The sequence below is a fragment of the Genypterus blacodes genome, unplaced genomic scaffold (genome assembly GCF_046128005.1).
Source record: "Genypterus blacodes isolate CSIRO-AG114 ecotype Tasmania unplaced genomic scaffold, CSIRO-AGI_Gbla_v1 ptg000039l_1, whole genome shotgun sequence".
NCBI lineage: Eukaryota > Metazoa > Chordata > Actinopteri > Ophidiiformes > Ophidiidae > Genypterus > Genypterus blacodes.
Genome location: NW_027466852.1, coordinates 8816840 through 8835340, shown reverse-complemented (window position 1 = coordinate 8835340; position 18501 = coordinate 8816840). Strand labels below are relative to the sequence as shown.

The following is an 18501-nucleotide window of genomic DNA, read 5'->3' as shown; positions in this document are numbered from 1 at the left end:
CACAAACTACTACCTTCTCGTTTTCTCTGATGACTGCTAGCTAGCACAAATGAGTGTTCCTTTGCATTTTGCAGTAGTTAATTTAATTCATTAACCGCTCAAGGTGAATGGTGAATCTTCCCCTCGACATTTCAGTATTTCCTTGACATGGTTTTCGATGGGTTTGTTTTGCATTTTTATAGCAAATGTATGCCCCCATCTACTAAAGACTGAAGGGGCACCATAGGTCTGTAAGAAAGAAACACAATACAATCACATTATCAAAGAAAAAGAAAAAAACATGAGCACTTAAAGCCTTTAATTGTGGATGACTAAGACAGTTAAAATATTGTACATACTGTAGCCTGTAATCCAAGTCACTTGACACCAGTGCAAAACGTGACTGCAGTTGTTTGCCAAAAAGTGGAATTGGTATGTGTGGTGCAGAAGAATTCAGTGTAGCGTTACAATGAACTGATTTGAAAGGACAATTCAACTGAAGTGAGTCATGGAGGGTTCAGTGTTCTTCAGCAGACTCGATGTACTCTTCATCCTAAAATCACACATGGACGACGGAGGGGGGGGGGGGGGGGGGGGGGGGGGTGCATGCATGTGATTATGTCATCTCAGACAAATACATAAAAAGTGCATGCAATACCATAAACCAATTTAATGATAATAATAATGCATTGTTTTAATAAGCACCTTTCATGACCCTCAAGCTCACTTTCTATTACATTCTTTTTTTTCAAATGGTAACACATGTAGTAAAGTTAAAACAAAAACATCAAAAGCCTGAGTGAATCCCAGTGAGTTGGACACTTTAAATAGACGTAAAGTTAATTCAGGATAGCAGAGAGAACAGCAATGCAATGATCAGTGCATGAGTCAGAACTTCAGTGCTGTGCTGTGTGAGTGATGGATGTCGTCTGATGATTCGGAGATGAAAGACCAGTCCGAGATCAAGAGAATTTAAAGACAGTGTATTATCCAAACTCACAGGAATGCTCTTGAGTTGGGGGCGAGAGGGGAACAGTGCAGCTATCAATGCTCAGACAGAAACTGTGTTCTCTGGAAAGTGTTGTCTTAGAACCAATGAGGAGAACCTTGATTGCCGTAGAGACTAAGAAAATGATTCGCCCTTTTTTACTATGACATGATCAGCGTGAGGAGGAATTGAAAGTGGTGGAATCTTTCAGAAAGTACTGTATTGGCAGTATAATATTATATATATATCATCATCATGATACAACTGTAATAGAACCTTACATGTTGGTGATCCTCTCTAGTTGGTCCTTCAGATCCTCCTGGACAAACAAGCATGACATACAGACAAATTAAAAGTTTACAGTGATCATACTGTACCACACATGCACAGGTTTGATCTAATTTCTAATGAGTTCATGTGTCACACTACAAAATCACCTCTTGTATTTGTGAAACAATAATTTGATTTTGTCAAATGCTAGAATAGGTTAACCTTTTAAATAACCATTAGCCCTTTAGAACTGGTACTGGATAATAAAGGGGACAGCCACTAAATAACTGACAGTCAAGTGACAGTTTTAACACACACTTAACACTTCACTGTGAATGTTTATTGCTGTGGGTGTCCTGAACTAAACAATGCATTATATTTGAATGAGCTACTCTGAACAAGACATACATTACATTGGACTGACTTGCCAAATTGTTTTAAAAAATCAAATCAAACACTTTCTGCTTTCAGCTCCTCCAATTTGCTGCTTTTCTCCATTTTCTATTAACATAAATTGAGGCTCTCATTTTGTTCATGTACATAACATGCAGTTTTATAAATGCATACATTATAACATATAACTATTTTTAAGCAACATTTTAGAGCTAAAATAACAACAATAATGACAGACCCAAACTTAAATTAAATGCATGTTTTAAATGATTTAAATTTGTCAACGTGCACACATGGCTGTAAAGTCTGTTAGCACATAAGTCAAAGCCAGTCAAGTGGACAAAATAACAGGAACGCTGCTCATTGAATCATTCTATCTTGGCACAGTGTCAATACAAATAGACACTTTGAGCTTAACAGAGATGTCATCAACTGCTATCATCATGTTTTGGGTTATATTGTATGGGGCTTTCTGATTTTTTCCCCCTCAAGTAAAAATAATAGTAATCATAGTAGTCATCATAGTAATCATTGTAACCAGTCATGGTGAATGGAGAGGGGTCCATCGGTCCAACTTACCTGTGAAGAGTCACACACCAAAGTGGAAGAACAAGTCTGGGACAAAGTTGGTGGCAGGACACTTGGCTTAAGGAACAGACACCAGAAAAGAAAGGGAGAGCAAACAGGAATTTGTAATGAAATCAGTTAAAGTAGACTCCATTCAAAAAACATGACATGACAAGTAGATAATGATTGATGATGAAAACTAGGGATAAAGAGCACTGTGGTGTGTACACTTGTACTACCTGTGTGTTGCTCAGTTCTTGTTTAGTTTCCAGTAACAAAAGTCTGCTCAGCAGGTTCTCCCAGGTCTCTCTGGATACATTGATGACCTGTTCCTTATTCTGAAAGAAGATAAGACAAGATAAAACATTCGAGTGTCAAATTAGTTTGTCCATTATCATATAAATGCCAACAAACCCAGATGCAGTAGTTTCATCCACCTTGTGTGTATTTTCCTGTTTCTCAAGTGTCTCAATGCGTTTCTCCAGGATGCTGAGTCTGTCAAACCCAGACAGAAGACTCTTTACTTGGGCTTCCAATGCTGAAATCCTTCTTTCAAAAATCAGAGTCTGAAAGACAGAAAAGATAAACCAGTGTCTGACGTTAAAGTATTGAATGTTCCACTTTCCTCCATTCTGAGTGCATTTGTCCCCATTTTCACAGTACAATCAGTTTCAATTACATCACATAAATACAGATCACAGACTCATATTTGATCTCACAAAAAGTTATTTTGTTTTTCAAACTTCAGCCTGTTGTTATCGTACCGATGCTATTGCCAATATGCTCTCTGATACCAAAGTATACGGTGCAGCAGGGGTGCCCAATACGTCGATCATGACCGGTATATGACATTTATTACAAGGCAGTGATAGAATTAAAGTAAGCACAGGCCACCAAACATGTTAGAATACCAGCTTTAAGTGTAGCGCCCGTTAACTAATGAAACAGTTTACAGTTTAGGTGCTTCTATATATGTGATATATGTTATATGTAATAATGGGCAAATGTACAAAGTAATTGAACTGCATTAAGTACTCAAATTATCATTCATTATGTTGGCACTTGAGTTCAGAATTCTTTAATTTCTAACTTCTTTTTAGCGGAAGTATGCAGAAGTAATATTAGATTATATAAAAAGTAATAATCTGGAGGAGTAAAATACAAATACTTACTTTCTCCTTTCCCTCTTCATCCTCCTTCTGCTGCTGCTCCGTTCTAGTCATTTCTGTGATCCCGTCTTCAGGAGAGTATGAGGTGCATGCTACATGATAAGATCCATACACCCCGGCCTTAGGAGAGGATTGCTCAATGTGGGAGGAGTAGAAACTAGAAGCAAGTACAGGGTGACTCACAACTAGTGGCCTGTTGGACAACTGAGAGAAATAAAGCAAAATTAAATTCACACATTCATCTTTTTGATTAGCTTTTATTAAAGAGTCTTTTTACTGATTTACACACAGATTTTAAGGTGGGTCGCATGATTTTACACATGAAATTAAGTCATATACTCTTTTTAAACATAAAAAAGTATAAATAACTGATCCCTACAAATTATTCAGTTATCCCACTCATCATTACCATACCAGTACCTGGTAGCAAAGCCATATGGTCAATGTATAGTACAGCTTAATGGGCCAATTTGAATCACCCTGAATGTATTTCTATGATGGTGGTTATGATTTGATATTAGTGTTTAATGGTCATGTTTAAATGTTGAGACCTGTGACATGACATACATGAATACAATATAACAACAGTATATTACTTAGTATTATATTCACAAGATATTGTTTTATTCTCAGGCACTTCTTCTCTCTCTCAGGCTGTAGCTGACATTATTTTGCTACTCCCTGGGATTGTTTGTAACCTTGCAATCTGTACATTTCATATTCAGTTCTTTTCCTATCATATCAACCATGCCATAAGACCTCTACAACACCATTTTATCACTGAAGATTTACAGACAATCGCTAATGATTCTCTGACTCTTCCCCATGCACCAATGAACGGACGATTCTTTTATAAAGCATTCCCTTCCTGGTTTGTGCCCTATATATGGTCCAATAAGGTTGGACACATTGCTGTACTTACAGGTTCATGTAGGCTTGACTGTGGTGGATGAGCTCCGCCTCTGCTGCATGATTGTGTGACAGGATATTTGACTGATGGCTAAAACAAAACAAACACACAATTTGTGAATGAAAGTCTGAATTGGTTCAAAGGATCATTGCTGCACCTGTATCCAGACCAGAGAACAGCATTCCCCTCCTTTCTTTCCCCTTTTCCTTTCTTAACATATTTTAAATGATGTGGATACACAAGATCCAGAGAATCTCAGAAATTCAACTGTAAAATGAATTTGCAGGAAAATGTTTTTTTATAATTCCAAGGAAATAATAGCAAATCCTTGGATGTACATATAATGGCAAAAAGATTTAAATCAGTGGACCGTTGAGCCTTGGCAGAGGCATGCACTCTCAGGGGACAGCTGTTCAATGTGTTCATAGCATGTTACCACTGAGAAGTATTTGTTATTATTTATTATTAAGTTGACAGTATGACCCAAGACTTCATTAATATTTGTTCTTTAATAAGAAAGAGATACTGTTATGTAACCAATGTTGTGTTCTACACCATGATCAATCCACGATGGGGACAGAGATTCTATGCATGGATATAAACAAAATAAACAAAAACCGTGTACCTTTTTCAGCTGGTTGTGCCTCTGCAGTACCAGATCAATGATGTCACAGATGACAGAGATCTTCCTTTGAGGGAAACCCAACTGGAGGAACTGCTGCTTGGACAGCACTGGCTTATAGTGGAACATATCTCTTAGTACCTACACACACACACAACAAACATTCGTATTCTTATAGTTATCTGTCAACTGTATGGAAAAGTTAAAATCAAATCAGTGGAGTACGTACAGCCCCTTATATAAATTGCAGTGATTTGTTTTGAACTTGTCCAGAGATGAATAACTAACATGAAACCCCGCAGATATAAACTGTCAATTACTTTTGTCAACATAACCACAGCTCCTGTGTGAAACATGCAACATAAAAACTCAGCAAAGTATTGAGCTACAGGTGTTGGTTGTGTTTTGGTACTTTCCTTATTTATTGAAAATTCTAATGTTTCTTATATTTATTAGTATTGATTTTCAAGCAGAAGTGAAACCATGCTGCTACTGTTTATTTTAATGCAGGACATTTAGGGTTATCAGGGTTGCTTGTGAAAATCTTCTTTAGATTTATGATGAGTGCAATTTGTTTTTTATCAAATTTAAAATTAAGAAGAGTGTTGTCAGTATACCAATCTCAGATAACTAAATGGGAACGATTGAGTTAGCTGGGTCTCAAAAAACAGATTCAATTGCTAGATAAGCATGTTGATAAGCAAGTTGGCATGAGCAACTTTGTTTGTTCTATAAGTATTGCAATATATATATATATATATATATGTATACACATACATACATATTTATATACATAGATACATACATATGTATATAAAATCTAAAAACATCGCAATGTGACCCTAAAATTGCAAAATCATACAGGCCTACTGTACATTGTCAAAAAAGGACAATTGGCATTAAGTTAATAGCGCCTAGTGTGATGTCTCCAAGTTGTCATTTATTATGCATCTGAATAATAATAGAAATCCCTTTCCCTGTTAATAGAAAGACTTAAACAGGGAAAGTAATCAGCCAAATACTAAAATTGAGGAAGCGAACCAGGGGTGATAAGAGACAGAGAGACTTACCTTATACAGAGTGTCAGTGAATCTGAGGTCTGTTTTCCCTGTTAGCTCCAGCCCAGCCGACACCAGCTGCTCAGCAAATACAGGAGAATAGGAGGTTAGGGTGAAGCTCACAATGGGAAGAAAAGCTGAGGGGTCTCCTTTTGAAAGGCTGGGTGAGGAAAACAAGAACAATAGATAGTGCAAGATGATGAGAAATACTGAGAAACACAGGAGGTGATACATATGCTTTGATCAGTGTGGCTGAAAACAGTTGGAATGATGAGTACTGTTTATTTCACACACAGTTATGAAATAAGAGTGACAATCACATTTGGCAGTCTACCAAATTTGAGTGTGGATTCAGTTGATTTCTGTACAAGGAGAGCAGTGGACACCATTTCAGATGCAATAATAAACAATAATAAAGGACGAGAGACGAAATACTGTATGTCTGTGAATAAAAGACGACACATTTTAGAATAAATCACAAAAAACCCGTTGAACAGACACACAAGTAAATCTCTTAAATTTAGATTTACAAGACAAAAGACGGGTCCCCCCAACCCCCGCCCACTTCACCACATAACAGGGTATCAGCATTATTAACAACATCGCTTTTATAAAGCATTATGTGTAATGCTTTATCATATACTAATATAGTATATGATAAGAGATTTGAGACACACCTATGGTGAATTGTCCAGAAACATAATAACAAAGTGGTATATATTATATACAGTATATGTATTAGAAACACACACTCTAGAGAAGTGGTTTACAGTTTTGGTCCTAGATGTTGTCCCTGAGCTAACCACACCTGGCCAGGTGTGTCCATTTAAGCAAGACTGTTGCCTCGCAAATCTTGATTGGCCAAGCCTACTTTAATAGCTTAAGATGGAGAACATAAAGGACAGGGGTATTTAAGGACCAGAAATGAGAACCAGCGCTCCAGAAGGTTCTTCTTACTTGAAGTCACGAGTCAAAGTAATATTAGCTTTAGTGGTGTTAAGTAACAAAGTAAAAGTACGTCATCACAACACTTAACTAAATGTTGGGAGAATTTATACATTAGTATATAGTGGTATTTGTATTTTTGCAAGTAATTCATTTGACCTCACTACATATATGAAAGAAAATATATAGTATTCTGCTACTTTTCTCAAAACAGGTTAAATTTCAAATCTAGGTTCAAATCTATCTAGCCCCCTGACCACAACAATGAATTCATTGTTTGGCAATGCAGGTCGGAAATGTCCTTGACATTCTGTCATTAATACGCCACACAATGTGTTCCGTTGACAAAAATCACATTAGTACTACTATTAATTAAGCTGTTTCAAATAGCTGAAAAACAATCATTCTGGTGCATAAGTTCATACTTGTAGGAGTTGATGGGAGATCGAGGCAGGTAAGCTGTCTCACTTGGTGACTCGCCTCTGTGCCCGTTTACTTCCGTACTCCAACACACATCACACTGGCACAACAGCCGCTACAATACAAAGATGGCGCCGCCGTTGCCATGGCTATGAGACTGAGGCCACTCTGAGCTGCGTGAGGGAGCCCCTTAGAACCAGAACCAACCCTACCAACACCTGCCCATGTGTGCCCATGCAACAAGCTCTTCATCTAAACTAAGGGGGAGATCCCTGATTGGTAAAATTGGTAACCAAGTTTCTTTATTTCCTTTACACGCTCCGTATTTAGTCTTAAAGTCATGCACAGTACTGGCTGGGGACTGAATTGCAAGTTGCAAATGCTACTTCGAGGTTTTTAATACAACACTGTTTTATATCCCGTATCTCTCCGTTTTTGGGGATAGGGAAGATCACTTTCGTTCCTATGACACAGGTACACATGTGATTGCACTCTATACATATAACATTTAATAAGAAATACCATACTCCTATACTATTAGACTACACAAACTTAACCCTTAACGAGGTTGCAAACGGTGTACCGTCGATTGGTCTTCCGTATACTTAGATACTTAAATGAGATGAATCCCAAACACGTCAGGCAGTTGGCTTCTCATTACGAATTCAACGTCCACAAACAGACAGTTTTCGCAGACAGTTTTTACATTGACTCACCCGTTGTAGTCGACAGGTCCTGGGTACTTTATTGCACGCAGCAGCGTTTCCAGTTTACGAAGAAAACTTTGCACATCTCCAGCTGATAGCATCTTTAGCTGAAAAAGAGTTAAGATGCACAGTTTAGTTGAGTTTATTGATGTAGCTACATGCTTCTAATCTTCAACCCTGTGCAACAGAGTAAAACTACTGGATGATTACTTACCCAGCTTTTTTGCTTGTAACTTGTTTTCGATGTCGCACTGTAATATTCCGGTATCGTTGTCTTCACTCACCGCCTATCCAACAAACTGAGATGGCTCTGCATTTGAACCTACTTGCGTCCTTTTGGCCACTTTGATTCTGCCGGGTCATGGCCAACAGCAAACCGGATGTTTTGCGCCGTCATTGCGTCATGTAACGAATTGACGTCATGAGCTACGACCCTTCTCGACTTTATTTAACTATTTTCTGTTTATCCGTTTACCATCCCGTCGTTTAATATGCACATTGGTTGAGCAAGTTAAGGCAAAATTATCTAAAATTGTATTATTTGTTTTACTTTGCGAACTGTGGGGCGGTCAGTGTGAAGGGGGGAGGGGGGGGGATAAAGGGAGGAGGAGGGGTGAAAAACAAATTGATAGCTGACAGTAACAAGCCACTGTAAAGAAGGAAAGAAGAACTCTGCTTCCTAAACCATATCAACGGCTGCTTTATTTTTATTTAATTTGAATGGAATGACAAATAAATACGTATAGGAGACCGCTTTGCAGCTGTCATTGTGTGAAAGTCGCCTTGGAAGGAATCATAAACTCAGGTGTGTTCGTCACTGATAGTGTTTACAGTGCTGTTGTCTATATATTTGCATGTATTAACACATACTTGTGAAAAGAAAACACGGCACATGTGTTTAAGTTGGCGAGTGTTGACTTACGCGACATAAACTAGCCGGGTAAGCTAACTGAGGGATTTGTAACGATGTATTATTGACGCTCTCTTCAGCCTATAGCCTCCCACTTTGAACCGTCTCGTGACTCGTGTAGCCAATAGCAGCGAAGAGAAGGCGGAAGTCTTGAGTCAAACTAGCATGCTGGCTGGAAGTTCCAGCGTTGATGTTTACAGCAGGGAAATGTATTTGTTTGTGTGAAACCTATGACTCTAGGGTCGCTCAGCTCTGTAGGTATTCTCCAATACCACATCTTAGCTATACGTTCGTATTTTGTTTGCTGGTAAACATCGATGGTCTGTTACTGTACTCAACACATCTTACTTATGAATTCATCTTAATGTAGACGGATCAAAATGACTTTATTATTGTCACTGTCTGTCTCGGACAGTGTAACGACCGGGTAGTGTTACAGAGCAGCACGTTATCAGCACGCCTTCCTCACTATGATTTGGGCAGACGTGTCAGTATAATTACAGGCGGGGGGTGTGAGAATTGAATTCAGTTCATGAAATGTCAAATAATACTGTCAACAGACAAATATAAGTGCTCAGAGCCTAAAGTGGCACCTCGGGACGCGTGTACTGTCTGGACAACAGCTGCAAACCCAGAATGATTCAATAAGAAAGAAATTAGCAACAAATCAGCTCAATGATTAGACGGACAGACCTGTGTGTTTTCTTTATCCTAGTTCCAAGTTGCTTATATCACACAAAGTTGGTTAAGAAGAATAAATGAAACTAATGTGAATAATATAATGCCATATCAGTAATATAAAAAGGCCAGAATGTACTAAACAATAATAGTTTAGATATTTATATTCAAGAATGAAATTTGTTAATTAATATTTGACTAATCTGTGGCAGGACTTTGTATGCTACAATCAGCACCTAATATTTCACTCTCCAAACTACCAACTACCTATTATGAGTCGTGTTGTAATAGAGGAGGAAATTTAAATGATCGATACTGAGGACTTTATTTACCAATATGTTCTCAACATGGACTTCAGCCTTGTGCAATCAGGAATAGGTTACACACCAACACTACATAATGACACAATGTGAATTGGTAGATCTCTAAATGAAATGAATAAAACCGTATTAATATTAAAGTAGAGGTATATACAAATTCTTTGTGCTGACTAAAAATTCTAGATGACAGACAGCATATACCACTTTTAAATATAACATTAGCTTCAAATGAAACTTTTGAAGTCAGGTTGTTGTGACCCAATCATGTCTACTCAAAGAGCTTGGCGATCATACAATTCCCCGTATTTATTTTGTGAAAGTACCACTTTTGATGTGGGGCACAAATGAAGAAGGTGGAGCATAGGGCAAGCCACAGTGCAGACGTGTTGCCATTTGGAATGGTTGAGTTGTGATGTATCTCTAAAAATAGAAAACCCTGTAAATTGTAATGTGATTCATTATAGAATAAGTTTACAATATATCCTACTGGTGTGATGTCAATCCTATCATAATTAGGGTTACAGTGGTTAGCAATGTTATCTCCAAGCAAGAATTTGCATGTGTGGAGTTTGCATGTTCTTGTGGTGCATGGGTTTCCTCCACCATGAAAAACTGTGTTAGCACAATAACACCTGCTAGAGCCCTTGGTCGAGATCCCAGGGCCTAGCACCATTGGAAATAGAAATGACACCACAGAACAGCTCCTAAGCTTTCCTTGTATGTTTCCTTAGCGTCATTAGTAGGCAGGACAAGAAGCAAGTGAGGGACACATGGAAACAACTTAAGAGCTTTGGAACGCAGTTGATGTAAATACACTCGCTGGAGGCGTGACTAGGAGTTGAAGCAAAGCAAACTAAACACATTTTAGTTAGTTATTATGTTGCATGTGATATTGTTCTAATCATGTATTATATTACTGCCTGGATGAGTTGTGTTTTAATGAGTAATGTGTTACAATAAAGATGGGTCAGGCACTGTGGAGACTTCCTCCCAGCCAACAACAGCAGCTTCAGGAAGAGCTTGCCGACAGATTGGCTGACCATGGAGGAGGAAGACAAGACCAAGGTAACAGCCCCAAACACACTGCCTAAGAAGCCCAACCAAAAGACACCATGTAAGACTCAAGACCTTCTGCTTCCTCTGATATCAAAATTGTGATCTGCCTCTCACCCAAAACACTTCACTAGGGAGATGTATCAGAAGTTCCGAGATCAAGTTCTGAATGTCTGTTGTACATGGCATTGTAGGATATGTTCTCAGCCTGTTCTTTCATTTTTTCATACACGTACATGTTTGAAGTATACGACAAAGTCAACTTTTTAATAGACGTAACATGGATTTCTGTCCAAGGGTTTTCTAAATCCAAAGTAAGAGTATTTCAACTTTGTTTCACCAATAGAGCGGTGTATCGAAAGTCAGTATTTCTTGGTGCTTCATCAGTCATGACAGTAGATAAACCTACACAGTGTCATTTGATATGGATATAAACAAGATTAAATGCCTTGTTTAATTTCCTTTCATTCTGTTAAAATGTAAAGCAGTATTGGATTGTTTTATGGATGTAAATATAATTGTTGTTAAGCTATACTGAACTCACATCAGTCCCAATCTGTATGGGTACAGCAGTTAATGAGGAAACAGCAATGAATACTTGAATTGGTTGCAAAACCAGCTGATTGATGCCACTGATACGCAATGAAAATAAAAGAGAAGAAATCTATACGGAAATTAATATACCAGTGCTGATTTGAGCATTGAATGATTGTTTTAGTCTTTTGAACACAACAAATGAAGTGATAATGATAAACAGGAGCGTCTCTCTTCTTCTTTCTCTAGTGAGAGATGGCGGCCCCCAGAGAAGAGCTCCTCAGCAGTGTTACGGCCCGGACATCTACCATCTGCTGAGAACACGCAGGGGTATGTATCAACATGCACATACAGAGGCGCAAGCACACGCACACACACACACACACACAAATATCACTTTTGTACTTAAGTTTCTGTCTATTCCTCTGTGATTGCAGGTAAAGAGCAGAACAGTTTCATAGATTTGGAGATGTTGCCTCCTGAACTAGGTGTTGCCATACTGTCGTACCTGAATGCTACTGATCTGTGCCTGGCCGGCTGCGTGTGGCAGGACCTGGGAAATGATGAATATCTGTGGCAGGGGTAAGACAATGGATGAGTGGTGTCTCCCTGATCTTGATTGGGTCCGAACACACACACATTAGCTAATTAGATGTAGGTAGTGCAGGGAGAAATGGAATGCTGGAGTCCTTGGTGATCAGAATAAACTATTTTCACCTGTGTCACAATCTCACATGACTCCACTACAGTGCAAGGCAGATTTCTATGTGTAGTCCAAAGTTTCTATGGCGTTTATCTCTTATTGCATTGTTTTGTTACTTGTTATTGGTGTCTGCCAAATGCTGATGTGTGCTAAAGGCTCACATGATTTGTATACAACTGTGCCAATTACCTGTGTTGCCGCGGGATGCCATAACCATAGAAACATTTATAGTTTAGAGAGGAGTGAGTCTGGAAGGAGTGGCCCAGGTAAAGGCTAATCAAGACTGGAATGTCAATGAACATCCATAATTAGGAGCCTTCCTCTGGTGTAAAAGCTAAATCTTATATTAAAAACTAAGTTATCTGATCAAGAGCTCTGTGCTTTACAGGAGGAGCTAGAGGAAGAGACACAGTGCCTCTGGAATGTACACAAGATTAGATTTCAATAAAGTAACAGATCTGCTATGTTTTAAACATCCCCCAGATTTCATATGCTGTAGTTACATAACGATCATTTGGCAGACGCTTTTATCCAAAGCGACTTACATTACATTACCACCCTTCGCAGAGGGGGGAGCAATTGAGGGTTCGGTGCCTTGCTCAGGGGCACCTCGGCAGGGGCTTGAACCGGCAACCCTCCGGTTCCCAAGCAGAAGCACTACCCACTGAGCCACTGCCTCCCCTTTAGACTCACTCTAAACTACAGAGTGAATCAAGTGCTAATATTTGCATACCGTCAACACAAAAGCTAAAAAATACAGGTAGCAGCTGTTATTAAATTAGGGAGTATGGTTGCATCTGGCTAATTGCCCTTAATTCCATATTAAAGTTGTTGCTGTGTTTGAGTAATGCCCTTAACTTTTGCCATGACCATGCTAGCACCAGTCTACAGGTGTGGCACCAGATAGAACAACACAACCGTTGATTTTGGTTCTTGCCTTGAGGCTTGATTATCAGCCATATGTGCATCCCTTTTACTGTAAGTCCTGTATGACTGTGAATACTTTACATTTTCCCTTATAATTAAGCCAATCTTTATCCAATCTATGTGAAATAAATGTGACAGATAAAGGACATGTGATATATAAGTTGTGATAACCTTGTGGTTGTGTTCTATTCTATTCCCTGTGCGTCAGGTTGTGTAAGTCTACATGGGGTCACTGCTCCATCTACAACAGGAGATTACCAGCTGGGTTCTCATACAGAAGGCTCTACCTGCAGCTGGATGAAGGCAGCCTGACCTTCAACGCTAACTCACGAGAGGTAACACATGGAGTTAGGGACCATTTGAGATTTGAGAATAAACCATTATGAATATTATATAAATAAATTTGAGTAAATAGATTTACTCAAAATAGTCTGCATGTGTGTGTTTGTGTGTGCTCTTTTAAGCAATGTGTGTTTGTGATATATTAAGGCTTCTCCATTCACAAGAGCTCTCTCTCTCTCCATCTATCTGTCTCTTTCTGTGTCTCTGTGTCTCTCGCTCACGCTCTCTCTCTTTCTCTCCCCGCCTCTCCTCCTCCGCAGGGTATTAGTTATTTCATGTCTAAAGGAATAATGGTGGATCATCCTAAAGAGCTGGCTAAATTCATCTTCTACACCAGACGGCTGAACTGGAAGATGCTCAGGATTTACTTGGACGAAAGGTTAAATAATAAACATGAACAGAAAATGCATTGTCTCTATTTTATCCATTGATAAATTAATTTAGCAATGGTCCCTGAAATGTTGTTGTGATAAAGATATGTGCTGGAGGAAAACATTTAGTTTAACAGTTTTACAATTAACTTTTTCAGTGATTACATTTTAACTAAATATAAGACAACTATAAATGTTGAGCAGCAACCTTTTTTAAAAAAAAAAAAAAAAGAAAAAAAAATGAAGAAGTCTGTCTTTTCAATGACCTTTTGCATGATAGACAGACATTGCATGTTCTCAGCATGTGTGTGTGGGTTCCCTCCGGTTACTCCGGCTTCCTCCCACAGTCCAAAGACATGCAGGTTAATTAGGGGATTCCCAATTGTCGGTAGGTGTGAATGTGAGAGTGAGTGCTGCTTGTGTCTATGTGTGCCCTGCGATGAACTGGTGACCTTCGTCCAGGGTTAACCCCGCCCTGCCCGTTGAGAGCTGGGATTGGCTCCAGCCAAAAACCCTGCAGCCCACTAGAGGATAAGCTGTTACAGAAAATGGATGGATGGATGGATGATAAGATACACTGGTATTTGCTCTATTAGCTCTGGAATGTAAGGAATAACAAAACTGTACTGTATTCACCTTAACATGTAATTTCTTCTGTGTTTGTGTGTTTGTGAGCAGACGTGACGTCCTGGATGAATTGGTGACTCTTCATAACTTCAGTAACCAGTTCCTTCCTAACGCACTGCGGGATTTCTTCCGACACATCCACGCCCCAGAGGAAAGAGGAGAGTACCTAGAAACCCTCATCACTAAGTTCAGTCACAGGTTCTGTACCTGCAACCCTGGTCTGGTCCGTGACCTGGGCCTCAGTCCTGGTTAGTACACAGACATACACACACGTACTGAACACACAGATCAGAGATCACTAAGCGTTCCTCTCAAGGTTGTTGGGATGTTTTTTGTCCTCCTCATTGTTTTCCTAATACATATACTGATTTATATTTCCCTAGAAAGAAACAACAGCAATGGTCATGGAATCAGAAAGATCAGATTTTGGGGAAAATGTGCACGATGGGATCACAAAGTTCTTCGGGGTACTTCTCTGCAGGAAATTAAATGACAATCTGATCAGTTATGTTTTTGACCTAAGGATGAAGGTGAAGGAAAGGGCATGATGTGTAAAAGATGAACCTTTGGAGAGCATGAACACACACGGCAGTCTACCTGATTTTGAAATATGTCGTGCACACATCGAAATTCAAAGGTCATGGGGTCATAGCAGTCGACAGGGTTGATTGAATATCTATTCGATAATTCGATCTGAGGGTGATTATTATTGTATATTAGATTAGATGACCTTTGGTTTGACCTTAGTGACGCAAGATGATATGAGCCAAACAGGACACCAGATTGTAATTGTTGTAGGGTCGAAATGCCGAATGACGGCTGAAGCCTACCTGCCGTCATTTCATGGTAATGGGAATATCTGGCTTTATGAGACACACTGGTCTGGACCAAGACCTGGCCCACACAGATAGACTGACTGATTTCCATCCCCCTCTAGTGGTGATCAAGCGTAGTGAAACACTGTAGGCCAAAGGGATTGTAGCACATCTTAACTTCCTAATCCTTCTTACCTAAATCTCTGTCTTCAGTATTGCCAGTGGACCGTGTTGTTACCAATCCAGGGATTTGTTGTGACTGGGCTTGTGGACAGACCTTAGACTTTGTTAACTTCCTGGATGTGTATGTGGGATTGGTAGGATTAGTGTAATAGATTTGAGCTCAAGGCTCTTCAGGCTTTTCTGAAGTCAACCTTTCTCATTGCACAACTCCACAGCTGCTCTCTCCACTCCACAGTTTGAAGCACAGAATTACAAACTGTTAAAGTGTTGACCAGGGGGTCGTTGCTACACAATAGTACACACATCAAACAACCTCCAAACAACTGGGACATCATTCAGGATGTCATTATTGGGGCTGCTAGTCTGGTTGTAATTATGTCTCCGACTACTTTAATTTGGTAAGGAAAAGAATGCAAATTAAAAAATAATACTGCTTATTCTATGTAAATGAGATGCAAAGCAATCTATGCAAATCCAAGACTCTTCAACTTATGTTCTCGGCAAGTTTGGAGGAGATTGTAGGAATGGTGCTCCTTGCAATGCTCCATTATATTAGTTTAAGTAAGATAAGGTAAAAAAATATTGATTACCCAATTAATAATCAAAAGAATCGGTAGAAAACTTGATTGGCACAGTAATCTTGCAGGGCACATTTAAAGAAATGACAATAACAGTTGTTAGTATGTATGAGTGGGAACGTGTGTGTGTGTGTGTGTGTGTGTGTGTGTGTGTGTGTGTGTGTGTTCCTTTCATGAATTACGTCACATTACACGATCTCACTCTTGCTCGGTCTCTCTGAGAATTAATGTCGGCACTTGATTCTAGAGAAATTGGAAAACGTTGATTTAAAGTTAATGTGGTGACCATACTGAAATTATCTAATGTTTTAAGATTTTTTTAAACTTAATATTATTGTGTTAAAGTAAAGTCTCTCTATGAAATGAGTTCTTCAGCCTTTAGATATTGCTAGTGAGGCTTTATACTTCATGTCTTTCCCTTTATAACGGTGTGTATCTGTGTTCATCTGCCTCTCCTGTACAGATGCTGTGTATGTGCTCTGCTACAGTCTGATCCTGCTGTCCATCGACCTCACCAGTCCCCATGTGAAAAACAAAATGTCCAAGCGGGAGTTTATCAGGAACACTCGGCGAGCAGCTCACAACATCTCAGATGACTTTGTAGGCCATCTCTATGACAACATTTACCTGATTGGCCATGTGGCTGCATAGCTCCACTCACTATGCTACCAACAGGATCCCTTTATAATGCACTGAAGAATAGGACTTTGTGTTCCTATACAGGTCTGAAAGTATGAAACGTTCTGGAAATGTCTTTACAGGTACAACAAGTTACTAGTGGTAAGTTTGAGAAAGGATTCCAATTCACCATTGCACTGTGAGAGAGACTGTTAATGCCACTGGATAGCAGTAACATTAATAACTATTAATCAAAGGTGAGAAACAGCGGGTCATTGGACAGGGGTTGGACAATCAAAACCCTGCAGAAGCGGATTGAAAGTGGGTTGTGGGGGAACCTTGAAGAAAAGCTCTGATACTGCACTGAAGGACTATCAGCCAATCATTCTGAAGGAGTGATTGGTGGATGGAGGTGAAGGAGCACTGCACTCAGCCCGTCACACATGCTGGGTTTGTCATGCTGATTTCCTGTCGGACAGGAAGCGCTTCACTCTAATCAGAAGGGCAAGAAGGGCAAATGCAGCCCCGTCCATGTAGGAAGAGACACTGGGGACTTGCAAAGCTGAGTAACGACATCACTCTCTCTATCTCTCACTCACTAATGTCACAAGTAGCATTTACCTATACATGTTAAATAAGGCTCATTGTTTTTGGTTTTGTTATTAGTGGTGTTAGTTCTCTCACTTAGGCTGTGTTCACTTATGATATTGTATCATAAGTGTAGGGTTTGGTAGTAAGTGAGGATAACTAAGTGCTGCACCACTAACTGCATAGACAAACAGAGGAATTTGGATGACAAGGGAACAGACTGTTGGACCGCATAAAATGGACAGTATGTGTATGAAGTCTGGAACTATGACGGGGGGGTTTCTGCGTTGGTACTCACTACGACAATAGAACATGTGGACCAATAACACGAGTGTGTGCAAGGGAAGACAATCTTTCCCATTCTGCACCTATTTTTTTCACAACAAAGACCTTTGTGACAAACTCCCCAAGACCAATAAACAGAGTATCTGCTGTAATCCCCTTTTAATGCCATCCAGCATCACAGCACCAGTGCTATTATGTGAGCTGGGATGTTTTCAGTGCCTTTAGTAACCGTTTCCATGACACCAGCTGCCCCCCCCACCATTTTCTGTGTGTTCTACCTACTAGAGGTTGTGAAGTCTAGTATGTTATGGTGATATAGTGATCTATTCCCAAAATGTGCTTCTTGTTAATCAATCTCTGACTGTTAACATGGCTCAAGAAGTGATTGGGTGCATTGCTTAAGATTTGCATACCTAGTTTGAATGATGACCACTGTGTGTGTCGCCACCATCCAATATCGCTGTCTTTCTTGTGACAAGAAGATGGCCTGTGAGGCCTCTCTGACAGTGAGGACAGCCAGGGTTTGCTTTAAATGAGAGATTTACATTTATTCTGATGGATTGTATGAAATAAAAACCAAAAATAATGAGCCCTAACACACCAAAGCTACAGGAAGCGTCAGCTGGAATGCCCCTTTAGAGTCTGTTGACTTTGATCCACTGGTTGCCTGGTTGTCAAAATTCACAAAGATCTAGTTTTCTATAGTTAATGCTTGTGTTTCTGCTCTATTTTAATAGATAAATGAACAAGTTGACAATAACACACTCTGGTGGCATACTAAGAAATTATTTATCAGAAAAATGCACATGTATTGTAAATAAAGAAATCTCAAAATATAAATGGATTGCTTCTCGCAATTTGCTGAATATGAAATGAACCTGAAGTCCATCCTGATGCAAAGTGAAATGAACCTGAAGTCCACCCTGATGCAAAGTGAAATG

General features: G+C 39.4%; 2 protein-coding genes across 4 annotated transcripts; one reads left to right on the top strand and one right to left on the bottom strand.

Moving 5' to 3' along the window:
• Window positions 1-267: 267 nt before the first annotated feature.
• On the bottom strand, window positions 268-8441 carry cep44 (centrosomal protein 44). Its single transcript, XM_076147939.1, has 11 exons — window positions 8243-8441; window positions 8038-8135; window positions 5969-6116; window positions 4902-5039; window positions 4289-4366; window positions 3370-3570; window positions 2635-2763; window positions 2437-2535; window positions 2210-2275; window positions 1249-1286; window positions 268-532 (listed from the first exon to the last, which is right to left on the bottom strand). The coding sequence occupies exons 2-11, from the start codon at window positions 8127-8129 to the stop codon at window positions 472-474; spliced, it is 1050 nt and encodes a 349-aa protein (XP_076004054.1). The 5' UTR covers window positions 8130-8135; window positions 8243-8441; the 3' UTR covers window positions 268-471.
• Window positions 8442-8638: 197 nt separating this feature from the next.
• On the top strand, window positions 8639-18123 carry fbxo8 (F-box protein 8). 3 transcript variants are annotated; one of them, XM_076147958.1, is made up of 8 exons: window positions 8639-8833; window positions 10899-11050; window positions 11773-11853; window positions 11961-12105; window positions 13362-13488; window positions 13756-13874; window positions 14545-14741; window positions 16533-18123. In XM_076147958.1, exons 2-8 carry the CDS (start codon window positions 10978-10980, stop codon window positions 16718-16720), a joined length of 930 nt encoding a protein of 309 aa, XP_076004073.1. In that variant the 5' UTR covers window positions 8639-8833; window positions 10899-10977; the 3' UTR covers window positions 16721-18123. The 3 variants fall into 3 exon arrangements, with proteins under 3 accessions (XP_076004073.1, XP_076004071.1, XP_076004072.1); XM_076147956.1 differs by having other exon boundaries at window positions 8640-8833; window positions 10899-11001; XM_076147957.1 differs by lacking the exon at window positions 8639-8833 and adding an exon at window positions 9090-9196 and having other exon boundaries at window positions 10899-11001.
• Window positions 18124-18501: the final 378 nt, after the last annotated feature.